The sequence below is a fragment of the Stenella coeruleoalba genome, assembly GCF_951394435.1.
Source record: "Stenella coeruleoalba genome assembly, chromosome: 1".
In the NCBI taxonomy this organism is placed as follows: Eukaryota; Metazoa; Chordata; class Mammalia; order Artiodactyla; family Delphinidae; genus Stenella; species Stenella coeruleoalba.
The window spans coordinates 139,651,577-139,675,250 of NC_137169.1; the positions used below are offsets into that span (position 1 = coordinate 139,651,577).

The 23,674-nt window shown below is 35.5% G+C and overlaps 2 protein-coding genes across 6 annotated transcripts in view; one reads left to right on the forward strand and one right to left on the reverse strand.

Annotated features, from left to right (window-relative positions):
• Positions 1–18,524, reverse strand: part of GPATCH2 (G-patch domain containing 2) — a 165,761-nt gene extending 147,237 nt beyond the window's left edge. For all 3 annotated transcript variants that reach the window (XR_013830243.1, XM_079934746.1, XM_079934747.1), the window contains exons 1-3: positions 18,370–18,524; positions 8,057–8,776; positions 2,878–2,939 (exon numbers count right to left, since the gene is read on the reverse strand). Coding sequence is in view for 2 of the 3 variants with exons in the window: in XM_079934746.1 (XP_079790872.1) it covers positions 2,878–2,939; positions 8,057–8,776; positions 18,370–18,425 (838 nt within the window). In the remaining variant the exon portion in view is untranslated. The remainder of the gene's footprint in view (positions 1–2,877; positions 2,940–8,056; positions 8,777–18,369) is intronic.
• Positions 18,525–18,532: 8 nt separating this feature from the next.
• The window catches only part of SPATA17 (spermatogenesis associated 17), a 204,592-nt gene continuing 199,450 nt past the window's right edge, over positions 18,533–23,674 (forward strand). For 2 of the 3 annotated variants that reach the window (XM_079934838.1, XM_079934837.1), the window contains exon 1: positions 18,533–18,911. In XM_079934838.1, coding sequence (XP_079790964.1) covers positions 18,844–18,911 — 68 coding nt within the window. In that variant the 5' untranslated portion in view covers positions 18,533–18,843. The remainder of the gene's footprint in view (positions 18,912–23,674) is intronic. The other variant, XM_079934839.1, reaches the window with a different exon arrangement.

Genomic DNA, 23,674 nt, shown 5'->3' on the forward strand with positions numbered 1-23,674 from the left:
AAAATTTTTAGTATACGTCCAAATACGAAATGGGTCCTACTTGTACTAAAAAATAATTATTTGTCTAAAATTCAAATTTAATTGGGGATCCTGTATTTTATCTGGCAATCATCTATATAATCTATAAAGAAAACTTTTTATTCTACAGCATGGTTTCACTTAAGAAATTTTTTTTAATACTATAATAAGAACTTTCATCAACAATAACATAAAATGTTATGTTTCAGAACCAATTTAAAAATGTGAAAACCAATAATATACTGGTTAATCCTTTGGCAAAAACAGTAGGGAAATCCAGTTAAGTTACTACCCTTTCCATATTAAGGAAAAATAAATCTCCTGCCAGGAATTAAATGGTATAAAATTATAGAACTCGTTCTTTGCAGCTGATAATGGTATATAATTAGCTTAATTTCATGATTTCTATGGAGTGCAAAGGGGGAAACAATCATGAACAGATGTGACTAAATGAAATTAATCTGATTAAGTTCATTAAGAAATAGTTGTGAAAAAGTTGATTTTAAATGAAAAGTGACAACATTACAGAGTTTACAGAGAAACTACACTGAACCTCTACAAGCAAGGTATTTTTAAAACAGAATCCTATTCATAGTAAGTCTGACTTCTAGGACCATCCTTGAGTGTAACCATGAAGTAACAATCAATTTAAAATTCAGTTTGAAATGTGCCCTTGGTGTGAATCAACAGTATTTTTTTTTTTTGCAGTACGTGGGCTTCTCACTGTTGTGGCCTCTCCCATTGTGGAGCACAGGCTCCAGATGCGCAGGCTCAGTGGCCGTGGCCCACGGGCCCAGCCGCTCCGTGGCATGTGGGATCTTCCTGGACCAGGGCCCAAACCCGCGTCCCCTGCATCGGCAGGTGGACTCTCAACCACTGCGCCACCAGGGAAGCCCCCGAATCAACAGTATTTTGTATTTTTTTAAAAAAGGAATAATAAAGAGATGTATATGGAGACAAAAAAACAAAACAAAAAAAACCTCAAAAAAAGCAAAAACAGAAAAGCAGATGGTTTTAAAAATAAGAGACAAATAACATTTTGAATATGATCTGAGATTCATTAGTCTTCTTCACGATTCTTAGAAAAACTACTAGCTTCTAAGAGGGTCATCACAACTGCTGTAAACTTTTTCCCTTTACAGAAGATTTCTGGTTTCCAAAATCTCTTACTACAAATGTTTTTAAACACAAACTAAAAAAACCCTTAAACGTCCATTGAAAATGATTTTATGGGAAATGGCTGTATTTAGAATTATGAGGGAGTTAAAAATTTAAACCATTTGGAAAACCAAAGTCACCTGTTTATTTCAATTGAGGATTTAATAAAAAATATTTTTTTAAAAAAACAAGAATTCAAAGTACAAATATATTAGTACTTTCATTGAGAGTTATAGTAGAAGTTCACAGGTCAGGTATAAGCATAAGAAAAGAAAGGGAGTCACTTGAAACTGACTACCCTAGATCTTAATTCCAATTAGACAACATTATAATAGAAAAATGGGGTTATTTTATTTTTGATGTGATACACAACTTTATTCTTAATACAGAAATCAAATAGCTACAGATTAAGAACTTGGGCTCTAAAGTCAGACAGAACAATTAGATTTCTACTGTTTTGTAACACTGGGGAAGTTACTTCAACTTTATTAGTCTGGGTTTCATCACCTGGAAAAAAAAAGAGGGGGAGATCTCATAGGGCTGTATTAAGAATCAAACAAGAACTTAAAGTAAGTTAAATGTAAAAAAGCACTTAGCAATATGAAACATGATAGGTTCACAATAAATGCTAGCAGATTATTCTAAGCCATTCAATGCTTCTCAAAGATGGATAGGCTTGTCAAAACGTTATTTTTTTTAAAAGTGTTTTCATTTCATTTCATTACCAAAGGCAATGTTTATAACATAACTTTGGGTAGACATAGGTGTTTTAACAAGAATTTAGGTATATTATCAAGGTAGTCAAGCTTACTCTTAGCCCTGAGGTTCTAACATATTTCAGTGAAGTCTACGGTCTTCAAAACAATTATGTATCTATTTATCAGGGACAGATGGTTTACAAGTAAGCAAAAAGGAATAATAATTTAATTTACTTAATTTGTACTGCCAAGAGGAGGAAAAGACTAGGAAAAAAATGTGGGGCAGCCATTATTTTATCCTTTTTTTCATAACATCATTAAACTATTTATAATTAAAAAAATTTTTTGTGGGTTTTTTTTTCCCTTAGAAATTACTGCTTTCCTCTAAAGATCTCAAGAAAGGAAGAAAACACTTATGATAAGTATTCGTATGTATGTATCCTGCCCCCTTAGTAAGCTTTTCATATTTTCTACTGGGACAGGTAGTTTCAAAATAATGCCACGTTAAAGTGTGAAAAGCTTCAGGAAATTTCAAAGATGGGAAAGATGTAAGTTGAAAGACATTACTGTTTAACAGTGTACAATATTGAATTCAGGAAAATGGTCTAATTACTTACAAACTGGATAGGATGAATAAATGTCACAGCTGAATAAAAATGACAAATGACTTGCAAATCCACCTTTATTAATGCTTAAACAGAATTAAATACATTTGGAACCAGGTGGAGAATGAGAACCAGGGTCTTGTGAACTTGCTAAAAGAGACAAAATTGAAAAGACTTGAGGTATGTAAAGCTTTCTCAAGGAAGATAATCCTTCCTTAACATTATTAGCTCCACAGACTAGCTTTTGGAGATAACTAAACCCCAGCCCACTAAGCAGTGTGTGGATTGCACTAAGGTAAATGGATTGCAGTCATCAATTTATGAAACAACTAGTAATAAGCACAACTTAAAAATGAAGGCATTTTTCACAAAGAGATAAAAAAATGGCATCTCAGTACCTTGTCTTCCCTCATCATTGGTAAACAAGCCAGCATCAGTGCTGCTGAGACTGCTGGATTCACTAAAATAAGGGAAAAGAAAAGAAAAAACAGATCAAACGAACAATTGATCTCTCAGTTGTCAAATTTTAAAGAGACATGGCAGCTCAGAGATGGAACTTAAGCCTGACAAAGATCTGAAAGAAAATAAGATGATTTTTTTTAATCAAACTGCAAATATCTCGGTTCCATTAACTACAGAGCATATTATTTTTGGCACATAAAACCACAGGAATCTAATGGGACTCTGACAGCAAGCCAGATGTGACTGCAACGAGGTGCTGACACAATTGATGCACTTTATTATCTGCTTTCATCAAATGCTTACTGCTCCTTTCTTATTCCAGGCAATTCAGCTTGAGCCCTGAACACCACTGCGCAATAAAATGGGGAAAGTCCCAATCAAAGGCAGGCTCAGCCTTTCTTCAGCACATGAAATAAATACAAGGGCCTGGGATAGAATTACTTTTCATAACCATATTTGCAAATATTCCAGAAGAGACATTACTTAAGAATTCCCAACAACTCTATTATTTGGCAAGGAGGAAAAAAGTTTACAATGGTAACAATCCATTAAATCAAAGCTAAGGTCTCTCTGAGCAGAAAATGAATATTGCCAATTATTAAGGAGGAAGTATACAAAAATAACAGGTTCTTATTATTTCCACAGAAGTTGGAGAGTATGATACAGAGTCAAACTTAACATATAAATGAAAATAAATAGTAAATATTCAACTGACATGAATTAAACTGTCACTTAGTTTTATCAGAAGCAATGCTTATATGAGAGTCTAGTTAGTTAAAAAAACCATAAGGACAAGGTCAGATAATAAGGGGTTTAGTTTTTAAACAATATTGAGTGATGTTCTTAAAAATTCTCATATACTCTCTTTTTACTGTAATTCTTAATTCTAACCAATCAGGAAATCACCCCAGGTGATTTTTAAATTATAATACTTTTCCATCAACAGGGAGAATTCTGTAATCTTAGTTTTTTAAAAAAAAAAAGCATCCTAATCTGTTTTAAAATATTTCAATTGGGAGTTCAGCATTAAAATTCTAGATGAAATTCTAAATCCACATACTTTTTCTGAATACAAAATATCATTTCAGATTTTGTTTGGTTTTTAAAAAATAAATATAAACAAAAAGTATAAAAATTTAAGTGGCACATTCTCCCAAGAAACTGAATTAGTACCTTTTTCTTTAACTTTCTTCAAATTAAGTGAATGTATGAAACTATCCTGCACATATGTTAAGGAAAGAAAACAATACTCTTTAAAAGCGTCATATCAATACATATTTTCTTATTTACAAACAGATATGCTCTTCTATACATAGTGGTGTTTTTAAAACACAGTGGAGTATTAAAAACAATTCAGAATCTTTCTGCTATTTAGCTGACCAAACTACTATGGATTTTTTTTTCTCTGTGACTGAGTAGTGCTTTCTCGTCCGCCCTCATCAACACAACTCTAATAAAGGGCCTTAACATACATACCTTGGGTTAAATTCTTTTTCTGAAACCCTCGAGGCAAAATTATTTAAAATTCATACATTTTTACACTTTAGAAAGGTACATTCTAAAATGCCTAAGAGGAGTCTGGGGTAGCACTTCATAATCAAACATATTAATATATTTTTTCAATTAAATGAAGGAATATCCATGTTAAATACATGTCAAGTTAGGTCTGGCCACAAATTAATTAGTTTTTCACAGCTTTCAGGATTCAGATTTGCAGATAAAGGGCTGTGAATCTATGTGCCTTTATTTATTTATTTTTTTCAATGGTCTTCCAATCTCTCTGAGTTCAGATTTATCCGCTTTAATCTATTCTACACATAGCCAGCTTCATCTTTTCAAAACATAACTGGCTGACTAAAAATATTATGGTATCCTGGATGGGATCCTGGACCACAAAAAGGACAGTAAATAAAAACAAAAGAAATTCTAATAAAGTATTGACTTCCGTTAATGTGTCAACACTGGCCCATTAGTTCTGACAAATGTACCATAGTAAATGGATGATATTACTAATAGGAGAAGCTGGGTGTAGGATGTATGGGAACAGGGTATACAGAAACTGTGCTATCTTTGCAAGCTTTCTGTAAATCTAGAACTATTCTAAAAGAAAGTTTATAAAACATACAGGTGCATATATGTCTGTGTGTAAAAAAAAAAGTCTATTAAAATTTTTATGTATAAAATAGATAACTAATAAGAACCTGCTGTATAAAAAAATTAAATTCAAAAAAAATTCTTAAATTACTTCCTCAGATTTATAGGCTTAAATTTAGTTATCAAGGCTTTCCATGGATGGGCTCCCACTTAAATTCTTCCCATCCCCATCTCTGGTCCTTTTGTTTATGTCCTTTCTCCAAGAGGTATCCCTATCTCCTCTCTCTTCTCTGCCTGCTGTTCTTCTTAAAGATACAAGAAAATCAGAATTCCCTCTCTAAGATCAGCTCTTAGCCCTTAACGATCCTTGGCCTACTTTGAGATGTTTTTACACGTGTTTTAAACAACATGCTTCCTTATTTACATTTCATCTAATTGACATCTAGCTAGTTGCTCCGAGTATATCATGTAGTTGTTAGTGGGTACAATAAATCAGAACAAGAACTTAAACGGAAGCAAGGTTTTCGATTTTCAGGAGCTGAGGGTCATTATGGCTTATCTTCAAGGACACCTCTTCCCACTTTTTTTTAGTGTGACTTTTATAGCACAGTGTTTAGAGGAGAATATATTCCATGAATGCTTGTTGAATTAACGCATGGATACCAATCCCAATCCCCTGCCCCGATCTGTTCATTTCCTATATTTTCTATTCTTGATACCTGTGCATCATCTGAGAGTCCTCTTTCTCATTCATCCTCCCCAAAATATAGGCAGCCAACCTTCCACTTATTCCAACTCTTAAAACTGCTCCTATATTTTTTTTGTCCTCTACTACTGCTGCCGTAATTCACCTCCCTCTTAAGGATGGACCAGAGGTCAGCCAAAACTAGACGAGCCACTGTTGTCAAGGTCAGGTATCTTGCTAAAATATAAATCTAATTGACTAAAAATTCTTCACTGACTTCCCATTACTTATATGATGAAATCCAAACTACCATTGCACACAGGCCTTCAAAACACAATTATTGCTGTAGCCTCCGCTCCCACTTTATGTAACGCAGTTACATTACCTATACTTTCCCACATACATAGCACTTGCTTCACAACCATGTCTCTGCATAAATTATTCCCTCTACCTGGGATGATCCGCCTTAACTCCTCGATATCTGAACAAAGCTTTCAGTCACAGTTCTTTAGGAAGTTTTCCCTCACCAGTACCTTCCACTCAGCACACTTCTTTTTCATCATTTGCTTGTTTGGCTATTCCAGGTTATGAGGCTGAAGAGAACCGGGGCTGTCTTATTTGTCTTGGGACCATGAGTGGTGAACAGTAAACAGCAGTTATTCAAATGTGTGTTAAATCACACACACAGAGTGAAGTAGTTCCGTTCTTATCTATAAATCAGTTCCAAGGCAATATATAGCTTTTTATAGTAGGAAAGCTTTGGAAGTGGTCTCAAAAAATGCTTATTCTTGTTGGGAAGATACTTTAAATATTTAGCAATCTTCCCACAGAGGGAATATGCACCTAACTCTTAAGTGACCACAAAGAATAGCTGTATAGGTAAGTTTAAAATAAGAGGAAATAAATTTAATTTATTCAAGAGTGAAAACATCCTTTTTGAATATTTGTACTTAGCCTGTTGACTGCTGGGTAGCCTGATGGCACCTAATACTCAAATATTTTTACAATGAATAGAAATGAAGAGAGTTTTATCTCATTTCTAGTCCAGTCTGTCAATAAAAGGAAGACATCAATAAAAGAAGGGGCTTACACAATCAATCCAGAAAGCAGGTAATCTGTGAATAATCCAGAATTGAGGATCTATCTCCGCTGCCACACACCCTCCCTCCCAGCAACTAAGCAAGATAATTACTTTCAAGTCAAGCTGGATGGTCCTCAGTCACAATGGCCCAATACCTGCATACAAATAATTCTCATTCCGGTATAAAAATGACAACTTTCTTGGAAGAAAAGCAGGTACCATAAACTTCTCAAAACCTCCCTGAAACATTTATGTAATTTTTAGTTCTTTAGGAAAATTACATAAATAGCAAACCACCTCTAATAAAAGGTCCATTCTATAAACTTATACCAGGTCCTACGCATAGCTGTAACCACATTTACAAGGGGAAAAAAAATATATATATATATATACGCTTATGAGATCCATAGCTCACAATCCACATGGTTAAAATGATGCCGATCTTACCAATTAAAAATCAAATACTCTTTCCCAGACCATTTTTAAAGAATATTTTTTTCTTGACCATAGTTGTACATTTGATTTCAACGACATCCTTAAAAGGATGAACAGTGTCAATGTTTTCTCATTCCTGCAGGTAACATTAGTTCTGTGTAAAAGAAAAGTGATCACTTACCTTTTGAAGGTGTCGAAACAGTCCTTAACAGCTATCATTGTGGTATACCTCTTTTCTAGAATGGACAGATTAGACTAACTGCCAAAGGATTACTGCTTCTCCCATTTGTCTAATGACAAGATCAGGAGCTTCTAGACTATAAATTGGGTTTTACAATTCATAAGTGATCAGAATTCCTAGCAATCTACAGACTTCTTAAAATATCTAGCCGCTCACAGTGAAGTGGTATCCACTTTGGTTCTCAGGAATCAGAATAAACTGATGAACCGTGACACTAAAAAGCACCGATGGCTAGAGCTCTATAATTAAACAAGTAAATAATTATAAATGCAATTCTAACAGTTATAAATGCGCTGTTATTCAAAAGCATTCTTTCCCATTGAAAATCCATTTCCTTTTCTCTTTGTAACTGAAAATTAAGTCATTATAACACAATCAAAAGACTGTTCATAGATCAGACAAGCAATTTTGCTTTGTGCTAAACATCATAAATTATAAGTAAATATAACCACGGTTAAACGGTAATATCACTACCATTATTATAACTTATGATTATTTTAAAATAGAATTAAAATCCAAAACACATTCAACGGCAAACAGTGGAGACATATTTTTATATTTAGAGAATAGGAAAGTCACCTTTCACTCATGAGTTCATCTGAGACTTTTTGCTCTTCGTATCCCATTTTGTCCTTATTGGTCTGGCTCGTTTCCTCACTTTCTAAGACTACTCCTTCATCTTGGATTTTGGGTCCTTGTCTAACTATTTTCAATTTCCTCTTCTTGACCTTGCTCTTGGTAAACTCGTGACATTGGTAAGCTCTGTTGTCATGGTCCATGTCCTGATCTCTACAGCCTTCGAGGGGCTGGGTCACCGTCCGCTTGTTAGCGCTGTCCTGCGGGAAGTCCACTGCCATGCGCTTGACCTTCCTCCTCCTGCGCAGAGTTCTGTTCCCAAGGCTGTCCACGGCAAAATCAGACTCATGCCAGAGAGGTCTTTTCCCTCGAACGTTATTATTTAAGTTCGACGATGGCCTGCGCTTTGCCACTAACATTTGGTCGTCAGAGTCACTGTGATCTTTTTTATTATTATTGTGATTCTCTCTATAGTCCTTGCTTGGTTCTTCTAAACTAGAATCAGAGCCTTCACTTAAGCAGTGACCGGTCTCCCACGGGTGATGAACATTATACGACCTCCGTTTTCTCCCTCTCCGTTTCCTGGCCTGGCGTTTCAGAGGGCAAGAGATACTTCGGGAATGGTCTCCAGTTTCGGCAAATCCACCTCGAGCTTGCTCCGAGCTCTCCTCCAGGGCTGAGACAAGATCATGAACCAGTTCTTCCATGGTTCGACTGAAATGCCTACATTTTTTTAAAGAAAGAAAAAAAAATTTAAATAGTCAGAGTCAACCATATTAACCTGGTTTATTGCAGCAGACAATTCATTCTAAATCTGACTAGAATGAATAGTTATTATAAAGAACTGTGTAAAAGCTGCTTAATTTTCCTATCTAAGATATTACAGTTCCAAATATTCTGACTCACTTTTAAGTTTTTTCTTGTATAAGTGCTTTTATTAAACACAGGAGTTACTTCAAGATAGAGTAAGCATAATATCAGCAATGAAAGAGCCCAGTGATTTCATATTTTTACTGTCTAATTATGGAAAAGTGATTTCTGCTTAAATCACCATACCTTAGTCTACTCCTGTCCTTTTCCTAAAGCCAGTTTTCAGAGCAGGTGTACAGAGGAAAGAGAACTTTCTCAGTTCCCCTCCACCACACACACACACACACACACACACACACACACACACACACACACACACACACACACACACACACACACACAATTTCTAAGGAAACAAGGAAACATACAACCTTTTTCTCACCACATGCTCTACCCAGTCACTGCCATGACATGCGAGGCAGACAGAAAGATAGGCAGCTACGTTCAAGGTTTGTAATACATGTGAAAAGAAAATTTAACCAAACGCTAGGCATATATTGAGACCACACTAATCTCGCGACCGAGTGCAGCAGAAACTCTGTTCGTATTCAACCTGGAGGCCCACTGATCTAAAATGGCCCATCATTTTTCTTACCATTACTCTGAAGCAGTCTCTTAGGCCTTACAAAAACAAAAAACAAAAAACTGAACTATGTGAGAAAATCATCCACTAGTCAGCAGGGATAAACATTAGTGTTCTTTGGGAACCTTTGTAAATTATATGGGTCCTTTCCAAACCCAACAGCGCCCAGACACATGATTTTATTTTTTAAACATTACAGGTAATTCAAATATGCACCGTTCTTATGAAGATCATGAACAATCATTTCTTAAACTGAGTTCTAGAAGCACCTAGGATCAAAATATTCTCGATTATAAACTGTATAGTTTCTAGAGTCTATAGCAGGGGTAGGCAAATTTTCTATAAAGGACCAAGTAGAAAATATTGTAGGCTCCACAGGCCATTAGGTGTCTGTCACAACTACTCAACTTTTCCCATGGTAAGGCCAAGATAATCATAAGAAATATGGAAATGAATGGATATGGCTATGTTCTAATAAAATTTTATTTCCAAAATCAAGTGATGGCCAGCCATAGTTTGCTGACCCCTGGTCTACATACAATCTTTATAGTTTATAATTTCAGGTGTTCACAAGTTCCCTTTAACGACTTTCAACTTGATCTTTTCATTTTAATGATAACTTGAAAACAAACACACGTGTGATTCAACTGGATTTAACACTTACAATATAAAACACACATAAGGCTTCCAACACATGAGTATTTATTATGTGCCAGGCTCATTTCTAAGTGTTTCATATGCATTACCTCATTTCATTTTCACATAATAACCCTATAAGGCGGTAGCAGAAATACACAGAAACAGAAAGTTAAGGTAGGCTTGCCCAAAGTGACACATGTAGGAAGTGGTAGAATCAGGATTCAAACTGTGGCAATCTGGTTCCCGAGCCTGAATGCTCACCCAACTACAGCCAAGAACAGCTACACAAGTCCAGTATCTGGTTTGCATTTTTATTTATGATTGATTTAGCAGCAGAAGATACTATTTATTGTTGAGACAGATTTAATACGCATCTATGTGAAGCTGATGACTCACAGTTAAGCATTGTATTCTTCGGAACAGAAAAAAGGGATGGGAGACCTGAATCAACACAAGGCACTGGGCAGCTGGGTGGTGAAAGTGAGCCGAAAAGAACCAGTGATGTAGTCCTCAGTAAAATGCACACTGTAAGCAATTAAGTAATAGGACATTGTCTTTCAGTTAATGTGGGTTTGTATTTTCCAGATCTATCTCCTTAGACATTCTGAATGAATAAACAAAAAGTCTATATAGACAAACATTTTTCAAAAACATGGTGATTCAAATATATATATTTTAAATGAACTCTGGAGGGCCGCTAAAAATTTTTTTTTGCCCTTAAAAGGTTACTCGGGTTTCAGAACACTGAATTTGATGAAGAGAAATATGCATCACATGGGAATTAGCATTAAGCCAATACAAGGGCTACAATTCCAACTACATAAGCCAAATGGATCTTATTTCAATACCTAAATAATAATAGCCTTTTTTGTTTTCCATTTATTGCAGTGAATATTTTGTTTTTTTCCTTTAACACTACTTCTTTGGAGGAAACGTAGTCTGAGAATTATTATCTCTGAAAACAATACTGTACCTTTCAAAAAATTCACTGGAAGCCAGTTTAACATGTACTACAATAAAGATCCTCAGTATCACCTGGTTCTGGAGGAATTTACTTTTTGAAGAAATAGTTTTCTTATCAATGTGTGAATGACTGGTTCTAAATAGTAATATGAAATTAATTAACTCAATGCATGAATATAATCTCCAACTAAAATTGCAGGTTATTTTGGAAGTTAAACTTTAGTGCTTTACTTTAGAAGAGAAAATGTAATGGTCCTAACATTAGAAAAAGCTTAGCACATCAGATTTAATCTACTGAAATTTGATACTATTCATTAATTTCATTTAAATTAATTCATTATACTGCTGTGACTAATGCAGTTTAACCAAATATAACCAATACTATTACTAAAAATGAAAGCAAAATTTCTTTATAACATTATTAAAATTGTGCCAGCCTTATCTGATTTTATATTGATTTTCTTAAGAGAAAATAAAAAGTATTTTAACTAGAAGAATCTAACTTATTCCATGATGTGATTCAAACATGAATCAACGAAAAAACTACTTTAAAAGGCTTTTCAAAAAAACCCCTATAAAAACACAGAAAAAATACATTTAAGTGACATTCAGAGTTCAAATCACTTTTTCCCCTTTAGTTTCAACTCACCAGAGTCCTGCAAGTCAATCTCAACCAAAACTCCTGTAAATGAGCCAGTACTATTACAGCTAGTCAAGCTGCTTCACTTACACCTCTCAGGTAAAACTGGCATCAACAAGCTTCACAGAAACAGTCATCATAAGAGACCATCACATGATCAATAGCTCATTTATTTCCTTTGCCTTGGCAGTTACTGAAGACCATTGCCCGGAAACATTTTATCCTAAAGATATCTTCCTAAATAAGCCCTTTCTTACTGGAGGCGAAAACTGGAAATACGTTAACTTTTCTGTACAAAAATCTATGTTTATTAAGCAACCATAGTTTTAAAGACTGAATTATAGTAAAATCCAGTGAATTACCACTTAGCTAATTTGTAAGTTTTATATTCACATTTATAAAACAATTTCTCTTCATTTGGAACCCAACGGAAATGAAATCTTTTGGGAATAGTTTGCACTGAGTATAATGTCTAAGAGAACACTTCACTAATCGTTTTCTTAAGCTAGTCCAAATGAATAGAATAAAATTACAGTCCCACTATTTATATAAAGTTGGATTTTGTAAAAGGAAATGACTTGAATAGATAAGCATTTTGTTTTTTCAGGTGGTATTATATTATGCTGAGCAATCTATAAAATGTATGATCAACCCAGAAATTGATATTCCAGTTTCAGGTAAGAATATTTGGCCAAAGGTCAAGTTTGTTTGTTTGTTTGTCCTCCTCCAGGCAACATTTAACATCCAGTAAAATGAGTGAATTTCTCTCCTTGGCTTCCTTTAACACCAAGTTCTAATTAATTCAGAAAAGGGCTTCCTAAACAATGTATGCTCTAGAGTGAGGAAGATGAGTTAACGTAGAAAACACTGCACTGAGTTTAAGGGTTTTTTCGAATGTTTTTGGTTCAAGGAAGAAGAATCAGGAAGCTGCCCTAGTCCTAAGTTACTGCTCCTATGTCCTCAAAGAACTGACAAGTTGACCAAAGAACCAAGGGCCTCAAAGGGAGTCAACAATGTAGAGGCAGGCATAGCAGAAGTTGAAGTCCAAGAAAGCCCAGAAAACAAACTCCCCCCAATAACCAACAACTAACCATTTTGTCAATGATTATTACTTTTTTGAAGCCTGTATTGGCAATAACTACTATTCCTAGAAGGGAAAAATATAGCATATATAGGAAAATTAGGGAATAATTTCCTTTTCTGGATACCGATAAAATAACTATAACATGAGGATGGACATATGTGTCTACTGAATAAACCCACCAAGTTCATTATAAAACAAAAATCTTCCAGATATACCTAAAGGGTAATTGACTACAGCTTTCACATATCTAGTTAAGGAAAAATAAACTCTTTACCACCTCGTACATGGTAAAATTCTCATCTTCATCTCTGTAAAAGATTAGATCTTCTACAAAGTTAAGTAATTTTAGGAGTGGAGTGCTAAAAGGTACCTATTGCTAAATACAACTGTTCAATTGGCTTCAAAAATTTAAGGGAATAACGATTTACGTGTTAGATTCTGTATGAATAAAAATTCAGTGAGTACAAAAACACTGAACCAACAGTACATAGTCAAGAACTATGCTGATGAATATATACTATTACTACCACAAGTTTAAGAAGAAAATAGTTTTGGAATTAGCATGCCTTGATATTCATGTTAGCTTTTACTTAAGATAGGAAAGGTTGGTTGGTCCTAAAAGTATATAGCAAATAGCCAAACATTAAAATGAACACATAATACTGTAGACCATGACCGTGGGAGACTAAACAGGCAAATGATGAGCCTTAAAGATGCCACATCAAGGGCTAAATTTTATGACTAATTTAACAAAATATGATTCATAAGAATGTTCTAAAGTTTGATTAAGATTTCTGCTGCTCATAGGAATTTACAGATTTCCTTCCTTAATGGTAACATTATTTGTTCAAACAAGTCTTTATCTCAGTCTAGTAACCTATTAAGAGATTACATCTTCAATTTTCTCTATTTATGTATTTTGGGACAGATCATAGGAAATTAAGAATAACTCTAACATTAAATGGTAACACTTGGGCTAGTTTAGAAATTCCTTGACATATCAATATAAACCATTAATTGTAAGTAATCTTCTCTCTTTTTTAAAAAAGTAGCATGGGGGGTGGGGAATCTATCTTATTCTGAAACATGCAAATGATTAATTATAACTTTACATTGACACTAGGCAATAAATACGGAATAGAATTCACTAGGGGGAAAAAAAGGCTGGGAGGAAACTGTAGGGAACATGAGCTTTAAGAGTCAAAGCAAGAATTTGGAAGCTAAATTATACTATAGTCATCAGCCAGAGGACCTTGGACAAATTACTTATCTTTTGATTCATAAAAATGTGTATGACTATCTTGTAGGGATTCTGTGAGGATAAGAATGGGTACTTATGTGTGAGAGCAGTTATTTCATCTTTCAACAACCTCTACACACAAATAAGAGGAAACTGTTATTGAAATACCAAATCATTCTTCTTTTAAGGTACAAAGTATACCATGAATCCTGAGTATGTCATAATAAAAGCTAAGACCATCAACTTTTCTGAGTTCTTGAACCTCTCTGAATGACGGTGAGAGAGGAGTTAACAGACATTTGTAAAAATCTTTCATAGAATTTCAAGAAATTTAAGCACTTCCTTAAAGACTTTTATCGATCAAAAAACAAACAAACCCAAAAATCTCAGGTTAAAAAAAAATTAATGCTGTGTATTTGACCTACTCCTATCCTAATAATTAATATACAGATATAAGGAAAAAAAAGATGAAAGGATATCATCCTTCCAAGTTAAGAGCCACAAGGTTCGCCACCAAACAGAAAAACTTATTTCCCATGATGGGAGCAAAAGTTCTACTGACTTGCACTCAACTAGAGGTGTTGCTGGCAGCCACTACTTTGTCACTTCTGTCACCATGGGAACCCCCAGAAAGCTTTCTTTCCTCCTTACCCTAGCAACGTGACAAAAAGCAGTTCATACATGGCTTTACCAAAAAAAAAAATCTAATTCTACTTTCCAAACAGTGATTTTCTAATTCTATTTTCCAAATAGTGATCTAATAAGGCAGCTCATTCATTTAAATTTGAAGATCATTCTTTTGATTTTTTTTTCATTTAACGACTTCAAGAGTCATTCAAACTTCTTTCCTTAAACTGTAAACACTTTCAAAAAGTAAACTATTGAATAAAAAACTGCCTAAGGAAATAAAGTCAAAGTCTGAAACAAACAATGTAAAGCCTAAAAACTAATTCATAACAATTCTTGTTAACAAGCAAATATTAAAGTGCATCTAGGTAACCTTCTAATATTTAGGAAATGAGTCTCACGCATTGCTCACACATGGTGACTACTCAATATTTTTGAATATATTCTGAATTCCTAGAATAGGAATGAGAATGAAGACAACTGAATATTAATTACAAGTACCTAGCATAATGCTTGGCACATAACAGATGTTTTAAAAGTCTGCTGGATGAACAAACCAATCAATGACAATGAATGAACAAACAACAAAGGAAATATATGACTTGACTGAAAATTTGAACAATCCAGATTTCAAATTACAGAAACCTGACTCAGACAAACCTGACAGTATGAAACTGAGTTCAAGACAAAAGGCCAAAAAAAAAAGCAGTTATTTAAAAAGCACATATTCACTATGCAGTTTTCCAGACCTAAAGAAAATCAAAATAGCAAATAGAAATGAAATGATAGAAGAAAAGGTCCAGAATCAATAGTTTATTTGTAATGGGCTTTCTTTTAAAGCAAAGTCACATAAAGTGAAATAAATAGATACTATAGCTCAGTAGATCAGTAATGATTCAATAGTTTCATTATCAAGAACTAATTTAAAAAATCTGTTCAGTTCAACCTTCAAAATCTTTTCCCCCCCAGAAAAAACCCTCAGAAATTGACTTTAAATATAAAGCACTAATAAAGTAAAAAGTAATAAAGTGTGTCAAAATTCTAAATGTGATTTGTCCATTAAATGACTCAAATTTTAAAAGGCAGGTTAACATTTTAAGTACCAAAATAGACACTTTTTGGACCCTACTTTCAAAATTGTATGTGAATGAGGTGGCAGGAAGAGAAGATACACATTCCAGCTATAAAGATTTTATAAAAATATAATATGAACTATATTATATAATAACTAGTTATATAATAACTAGTTAACTAAATAACTAAAGTTAACTAAATAACTAAATAACTAAAGTTATATAATAACTTGCACAAAAAACATATATTTCCTGACACACAAAAAACATAGAATTTTTATTATTTAATTGTATAAAACTTTTCTTCCTTAGGCTTTTAAATTATAAAATAATATATCAGTTCTACCTTTTAACAAACTATTAAGAAAGAAAGGAATCATCTACATTTACCCATGTGGTGCCTGAAAATTGAAAAACCAGCCTGGACATTGGAGAAAAAGTTGAACTCAAGATGGGAGTTAGATACATCAGGAATTCTAGCCTGGTTAACGAATCTGGGCATATACTTTCCGGTTTATATACTCCTTGTGATATGGAATCTCATTCGGACACATAGGCAGTATGCTAGGAGAGTTAAGAATTTTTTTTTTTAGATATACTGTAATCATACTGCAAATATGATACTTGGGTGTATATTTAAACTACATTTGCTCCTGTCTCACCACCTCTAAAATGCAAAAAATAATAGCACCTACCTCAAAAAACTTACAAGAGATGATACATGTACTTAAAACCCGGCACCAAATAACTGCTTAGTAGTAGCATCCCTAGTGGCACTGATATTTCGTCACTGGCATAAAACACACAGGCATAGTATCTCTATATTATAAAGAGGTACCTAACCATGAATTGGGTGGAAGGTGGAAGGGTGAGAAAGGAGTTGAAAGAGTCATACTTTTAAATTAAATAGTCACTTATCACACAAATCAGTATCACTATAACAAGAGCAGACCTACAGTCTACAGAGCACATTTTGTCTTCCCCCGCCTCTTAAAGAGATGCTTAATGGTGAAACATTAAGAAAGGTACCCTGGAGAGGGAACCCTGAGGTGATGGAAATGTCCCATATCTTGTTTTGTGTTGTGGTTACACAGTGTATACAACTGTCAAAACTAAAAATACTAAACACTTAAGAACTATGTGTTTTATTTTATGCTAATTGCTTCACCATTTAAAAAAAAAAGGCTCATTTAAAAAAAAAAGTGCTATTTTTCTCACAGGATAATGTGAGCATTTAAAAGGAGCATAACCAAGATAATGGCTATAGTTCCCTGTGCTATACAGTATATCCTTGTTGCTAATCTATTTTATACATAGTTGTTTGTATGTCTTCAGCCCATGCCCCTAATTTGCCCCTCCGCATTATCTTGTAATAACTTTCAATGGAGTATAATCTGTAAAAATACTGAATCACAATGCTGGACACCTGAAACTAATACAATATTGTACATCAACTATATTTCAACTAAGACAATTTTTTAAAAAGGAGCATAAACAAGTCTATATTCATTATAAAATGAACTACAGAATGATATGATCTCATTCAAAACAGTTTAGGCAAGATATTCTTTTAACTTTTCAGTGATAGGTGATGCAAAAGAAATTCTTCAGATCACAGGCTACTAGAATCCCCCATATTCTCATTTGCTGCAGATCTAGGAATGGACAGACATATTACAGCTGCATTTCACCTGTTGTTCAACACTTTATGTTTGAGGCCAGTCAGTGGAAATTTTGCTTCTTTCACTGTTAGTCTTAGGTAGACTTGGAGGAAAAGGGTTTGGGAGAAAAACAAGACCGGAATTACAGAGCTTTCAACTAGAAATCCAAAACCCAGCTTCTAGCTCTAGGACTAAAGGATGCATCTCAACACTGGACAAGTCACTTAACTATTCTGTGCCTCTGATCATCTCCTAGCATAGGGCTGTCATAAAGGTAAAGTGTGTGTATTTGTGAAAGCACCCTGACAAGTCAAAGCAGTTTATTATTCTAAAGTGGCGTTGGTGCTATGATACTGTAGTCGAACTCCAAATTTAATCCTGACATTTACATGTTCTCAAGGGACACCCCATGCACATCTCATCTGAACTAAAATGGAACGTTCAAGGGGCAGAAACTGGTAGGTTACTCCTACTCCAAAAACCCGGGGTAGGAGGGCGAAGTCTCCTCCACTACTGAACTTCCAGGAGTCTAGATTTCTGGGATTTGATCTTCCAAAACACCTGGGATAATCTAGTAAATTTAAAAAGGCAAATGAGGAAATAAGGCCTATATTAAGATACATTCTTCTGTACCCTCGTCTTGTCAACAATCGATGAGGAAATGAATTGCTCCTGGAGTACAGAAAGGTTCACGCCTAAATTATCGTGGCGTGGTAGACAAGCCATCAGCAAGCATTAACTGTATTCCTTCGCAAATCTTTAGCACACACCTCAACGCCTTCCTCAAACTGCGTCCATCCCAGGCACGAGTGAGAGCAAGGCCTAAAGGTCTTCAGATCATCCATTACAACTCCCTCCCCCTTCCATTCCAGGTCCAGCGGCCTCCGGCCATCACACCCTTTCCAGATCTCCCATCCCCTGGGCCGCCAGCCTCACCAGCTGTTCCCGGCGGCTGGAGCTCCGATCGGTTGGCGCCCGGCGGCCCCGAACATTAACGACACCCAGGAGCCTGGCCTCGAGCCTCAGGCCCGAGAACAGACTCCAACTGCCACAGCACCAGCGGCTTCCCAGGAGCAGTTCAGCATTTTGAGCTGAGCTTCCGGAAGCCGACTGGAGGCGGAAACCGGATGCCGGGAGCAACCATTAGTTCTCCTCCCCGCCCCCACCCCAGCTTCCTTCTCCGAGAGTCTCCTCCTTTTGCTCTCAGAAGATATAGAAGCCAATAATTTGAAATTTTTCATAAGAAAAATTTCTTAATTTTTCTTTCTAGTCTTCCGGAAACTGAAACAGTGTGAGGGAGAAAATGTAAAGTCAACGAAAAGTTGAACCCCCGGGACCAGCGGAAAGGTTTAGCCCGGTTGCCTAGGAGACCCAGAGTAACTCCAGTGGTGCAGCTGGCGCGCTGAGGCTATGGCCACGTTAGCCCGGTTGCAAGCTCGGTCGACGACTGTAGCACATCAGTACTACTACAGGAACAGGTAGGGCATCAACTGGGGGAGCGCGAAAAGGCCTGGCTTCATCCCCAGCCCGTTATTCCTCAACAGGAGCTTCCTATGAGCAAATTCCCTAACTCGCTGAGTACCACCCACTTCTCTTCGTCATTTGTGGGCTGCAAACAGAATCGCAAATTTAAAAGTAGTGTTAGCATACAGGGGGATTATAGATACAGGAAGCCATGGTTATCAGCTGGAGATGATTTTTAAAATTCCAGTATAATTAAAATTGTAATATGAAGTGTTTTCCTTTGACATAATCACTCAGCAATGTGATGAAACCTGTGTCCTCCTTGTGGAAGGATTAATGGCCTGACTGGGGTCGCCCAGGTTCCTTAGCTGGGTGAGCTCAGAGTATCCCCCATCTACCTGGGGATTTGAACCTCCTTTATGTCACAAATATCATTGAACTCAACTGTTCTGTGACTCAATTGTCTTCCCGAAGTGACAGTATCTAAACTATTCTTTTTTTTTTTTTTTTTGTGGTACGCGGGCCTCTCACTGTTGTGTCCTCTCCGGTTGCGGAGCACAGGCTCTGGACGCGCAGGCTCAGCGGCCATGGCTCACGGGCCTAGCCGCTCCGCGGCATGTGGGATCTTCCCGGACCGGGGCACGAACCCGTGTCCCCTGCCTCGGCAGGCGGACTCTCAACCACTGCGCCACCAGGGAAGCCCTCTAAACTATTCTGACAGGATAATCAGTACCAATATGTTAATTAATAGAAGAGGGCTAAGGAAGACACTAGCGGCCTTATCCATCTCTCTACACCTAATCTTCTCACTAGTGGTTCATTTGAACACTGGCCTTCTGGAAGCAGTGCCTCAGGAGATTTTCCAACTTAAGAAAAAATCCAAAAAAAGTAAATCAGACCATAGTAGAAGATAGTGACATGCTAGACCAATGGAAAACATGCCAAGAAGACAGAACCTTGCTGAGCTGTTCTTATTCTAACAGTTTTCTCACCTACTACATTCTTAGAGCACCGTGTACCTTTTACAGTGCTGAGCTGTTCTTATTCTAAGTTTTCTCACCTACTACATTCTTAGAGCACCGTGTACCTTTTACAGCACTTGATCACAATTTAATTTTACATTCTGTTGTGAGATAATATATGAGATATATAAGTATCATCCCTCTTAGCTGCACAATAATTACTTGTCTAATAATTCCATAAATGAATCTTTCAATCAATCATTGGTCCTGGTTTACATAAATGTATGAAAAATAGCTAAAGACAGAAATTATGTATTATCTATAATTATAGATAAATTATGTGGAAGGTCCTGTATTTATGACTTAGATATCTAAAAGAAATAAATTCCATCCCTCTGATGTTCACAGCCTAGTATGGAATATGGGCATTTAAAAGATAATTACAACAGAGCAAGCATGAACAGGAAGGGAAATGACTAACATTTCTTGAGCACTGATTATATGCTGGGCATTGCATTAGGAACTTTTCCATACAGTGTTCATTTGATTTTCACAACTTTACAAGTGAATGTATTAATCTATATTTTTAGAGCTTGAGAACAGTGTTCTAGAAAAGCTTGGTGAAGTGTCATGCAACTGCAAACAGACATAATTTTTTTCTAAAGATTTCAGTGTTAATCTTTGTCTTCATCTCCTGACTTTTGACAATGGGCACATTTTCCCAAAGCTGGAGGTGGTTTGGAGAAAAAACTAGGGCCATACAAAGGCCATGATGAGAATAGGCTGGCATTCCTTCCATTTCATTTATTATTAATATTTTCAGTATGAAGGAAAGTCTCTAAAGATCACGAAGGAATCAAAACTTCCAAGTTTGCCTAGTTTTAAAAAAAAGGGTATTGATTAGCATAGGAGCAAAAACCATATAAAATGTTAGTATATGAAAAATTAAACGGGCAATTTCCTTAAGAAATTGTTGTCATTTCTCATCTGTTATTGACTAGATTAGTTCTTTTGCAAACTTCAGTGTACATGAGAATCACCTGAGGGTCTTGGTAAAATGCAGATTCTGATTCAGTGGGTCTCAGTTATGGCCAGCAAATCTGCATTTCTCACAAGAGTTCCTGTCAGGCCCCATTTTGCATAAAAAGGGAGATTTTGTAAGAAAAAAAAATGGTGTATGGGCCTATCGTTTAATTTGTAAACGTCCGTACAAGTTATATATTTATTTCTTCTTTACATGAGGCAAAGAAAATAAGGTTCAGATGGATTGATAATTTGTATGACGTCATACAGCTACTAAGTCTCAAAACCAAAAAACCCAACTCTAAGGCTTATGCTCTTCACTACCATACTAGACAAGATTTTCTTCCCACTACACTGGTTTTGATGAATTAACTGACAGGAAGCACCAAGATCCAGAAATCCAAATGGCATGAGCATACTGTTTCAACTCCATTAGCATGTAGGCACCAGAGTTGGAAGAAACAATTTTAATTCTTCTTGGTTTGTTTTATTGTCTTCTATGTTGGTAACAAGACAGTGGCAAAAATGTTTCTACCTAACAGCTGGCACCAGATTGCCTCTGAAGTTGAAACATGACTTTGCTGGGAAAAATATACTATGACTAAGTGCTTAGATTAGCACCTGAATCCTCCAGGTCCTGGGTGTCCACCCAGGAAGAGAGAAGCTTCTCTGCCTAACATAGGGGAAAGATTTGGAATTCCAAGAAGTGAAAAGCAAGTATGGTGGTAGCTGATGTGATAAGAAAGCTAGGGGCATAGGTAGAGTTGTGCATTACCAAACCTGTCCAAGCCCTTTGGGAAGTTGCCCCCACAAGAAATGTTTGGTGGGCACTCATGTTTGGTGGTCTACTCATCAAAGAGACTGAATATTGTGTCTAGGATGTTACAGGGTGGCACAAAGATAATACACAGTTGTTATTTGACTAAGTATTGGCCTTTTTTTTAACTTTCACTATTACTTCCTAGTTTCATTTCTGTTCTTCTGAATTACTGAGATTTCTTTTTGACTTATTGGTCATTTATACTATCCTATTTGTGGAAAGGAGAATTTGGTATATGTTCATTAATCATATTGTTCATTTTCCCCATATCCTTATATAAATTTCATCTAGTTGATCTGTCAAATGCTAATAGGAATGAGTTCAAAATGTCCCTCTTCCACTTAATTCCACTGAGTTTCCACTGTATGGTATCCTTTTATGTCATGTTATTTAGCTTATATATGTGTACCGGTGTGTGTCTCTTCATTATTGGCTATATATTGGTCTTTTTTGAATGTGCAAAATGTTTCACCTTTGAATACTACTAGCAGTTTTTAAAATTATTTTTATTATTTCTTTAAACAGATTTAATGCAGCAACATACAACTTGTAATATTAATATTGATCCTCTTTTATCTGATCTGAGTTAATCATATCGTTTTTGTATATTTCTCTTCACAAACAGCACATTTTAGGGTTTTAAATAATTAGAACCCAGGAAATTTGTGATGGGTTAAGTTCGTTTCTTTTTTGTTAATTTAATTTTTTATTTTATATTGGAGTATAGTTGATTTACAAAGTTGTGTAGTTTCAGGTGTACAGCAAAGTGATTCATTTCTACATATACATATTGATACATAGGCATTTTACATGTTCACCCTATGTTAAGCTACTTTTTAATTCTTGTCCCTCTGTCATGACTTCTCATGTAGAAGATGTGTTTTATTTTTTTTTTTAGATTTTAATATTATTCAGAAGAGAATTTATTTCTAACATTTCTTATGACAACTTAATGCACTCTACTTAGATTCTCAATACGATATTTATGAATTAAATATTCACTGATTAATTAAATATGAATGGAGCACCTATTATGTGCTAAGGACTGTTCTAGGTATTGAGGATACAGCAGTGAACAAAAGAGTCATGAGGGAGACAGAACATAAATATACTTACATATAATATTTTGTCTTGAGGTGATTGTAACCAAAAAGAATAAAGCAAGGTAGGGTGAGCAAAGTGTGAACAAACATCCTGTTTTAAATAGAGTGGTCTGAGGATGCTCCTCTGATCAGGTAATATTTAAACAGAGACCTAATAAAAGTGGGTGAGTAGGCCTACTAGATAGGGATCTCAGAGATGAGCCTTCAGGAGCTGTAACATCAAGTGCTATGGCCCTGTTGTCAGAAGCCTGCATGATCATTTGGAGCTTTTAAGCCATAGTAAAGATATTGGATTCTACTCTGATTAAGATAGGAAGTCATAGGGGATTTTCAATAGAGGAGTGACTTGATCTGACTTCTGTCTTTAAAAATAAATAATGAAGAAAACTCCGAACTTATTTTGAAATTGGTAGAGCATTTTGATTTTGTTTTCTTTTTTCTGCTTTCCTCCTCCAATTCCATCGTTTATTAGTTTAACTCTTTGTGGCCTGTTTTGCTTGTTAAGAAAATTTAAGTCAAATTTGGCTTTATGAGAAAAATAAATAAGATATGAAATCATTTTAAACCATATATAGTTTTCTAAAGGTATATAAGCAGAAATTAACCTAATATATGTCAAAAATCTCTTCTAATTAACTTAGCTGAAGGGTATGTGTAGGGGAATATTGAGAAAGCGGTTGCTCAGGAAGAGGGCTAGAAGTTCTACAGAGACACTGTAGAGACTAAGTGGCTAACTCAAATTTCCAGATCCCTTACCCTCTGAAACGGGGCATGGGGAGTGCGTGAGGATAGAGAGAAGGGAGTAGAAAGAGAAATAAATGCAATTGAATATCTGGTATGTGCTGAGAACTCTGTTAAGTGCTTTCACA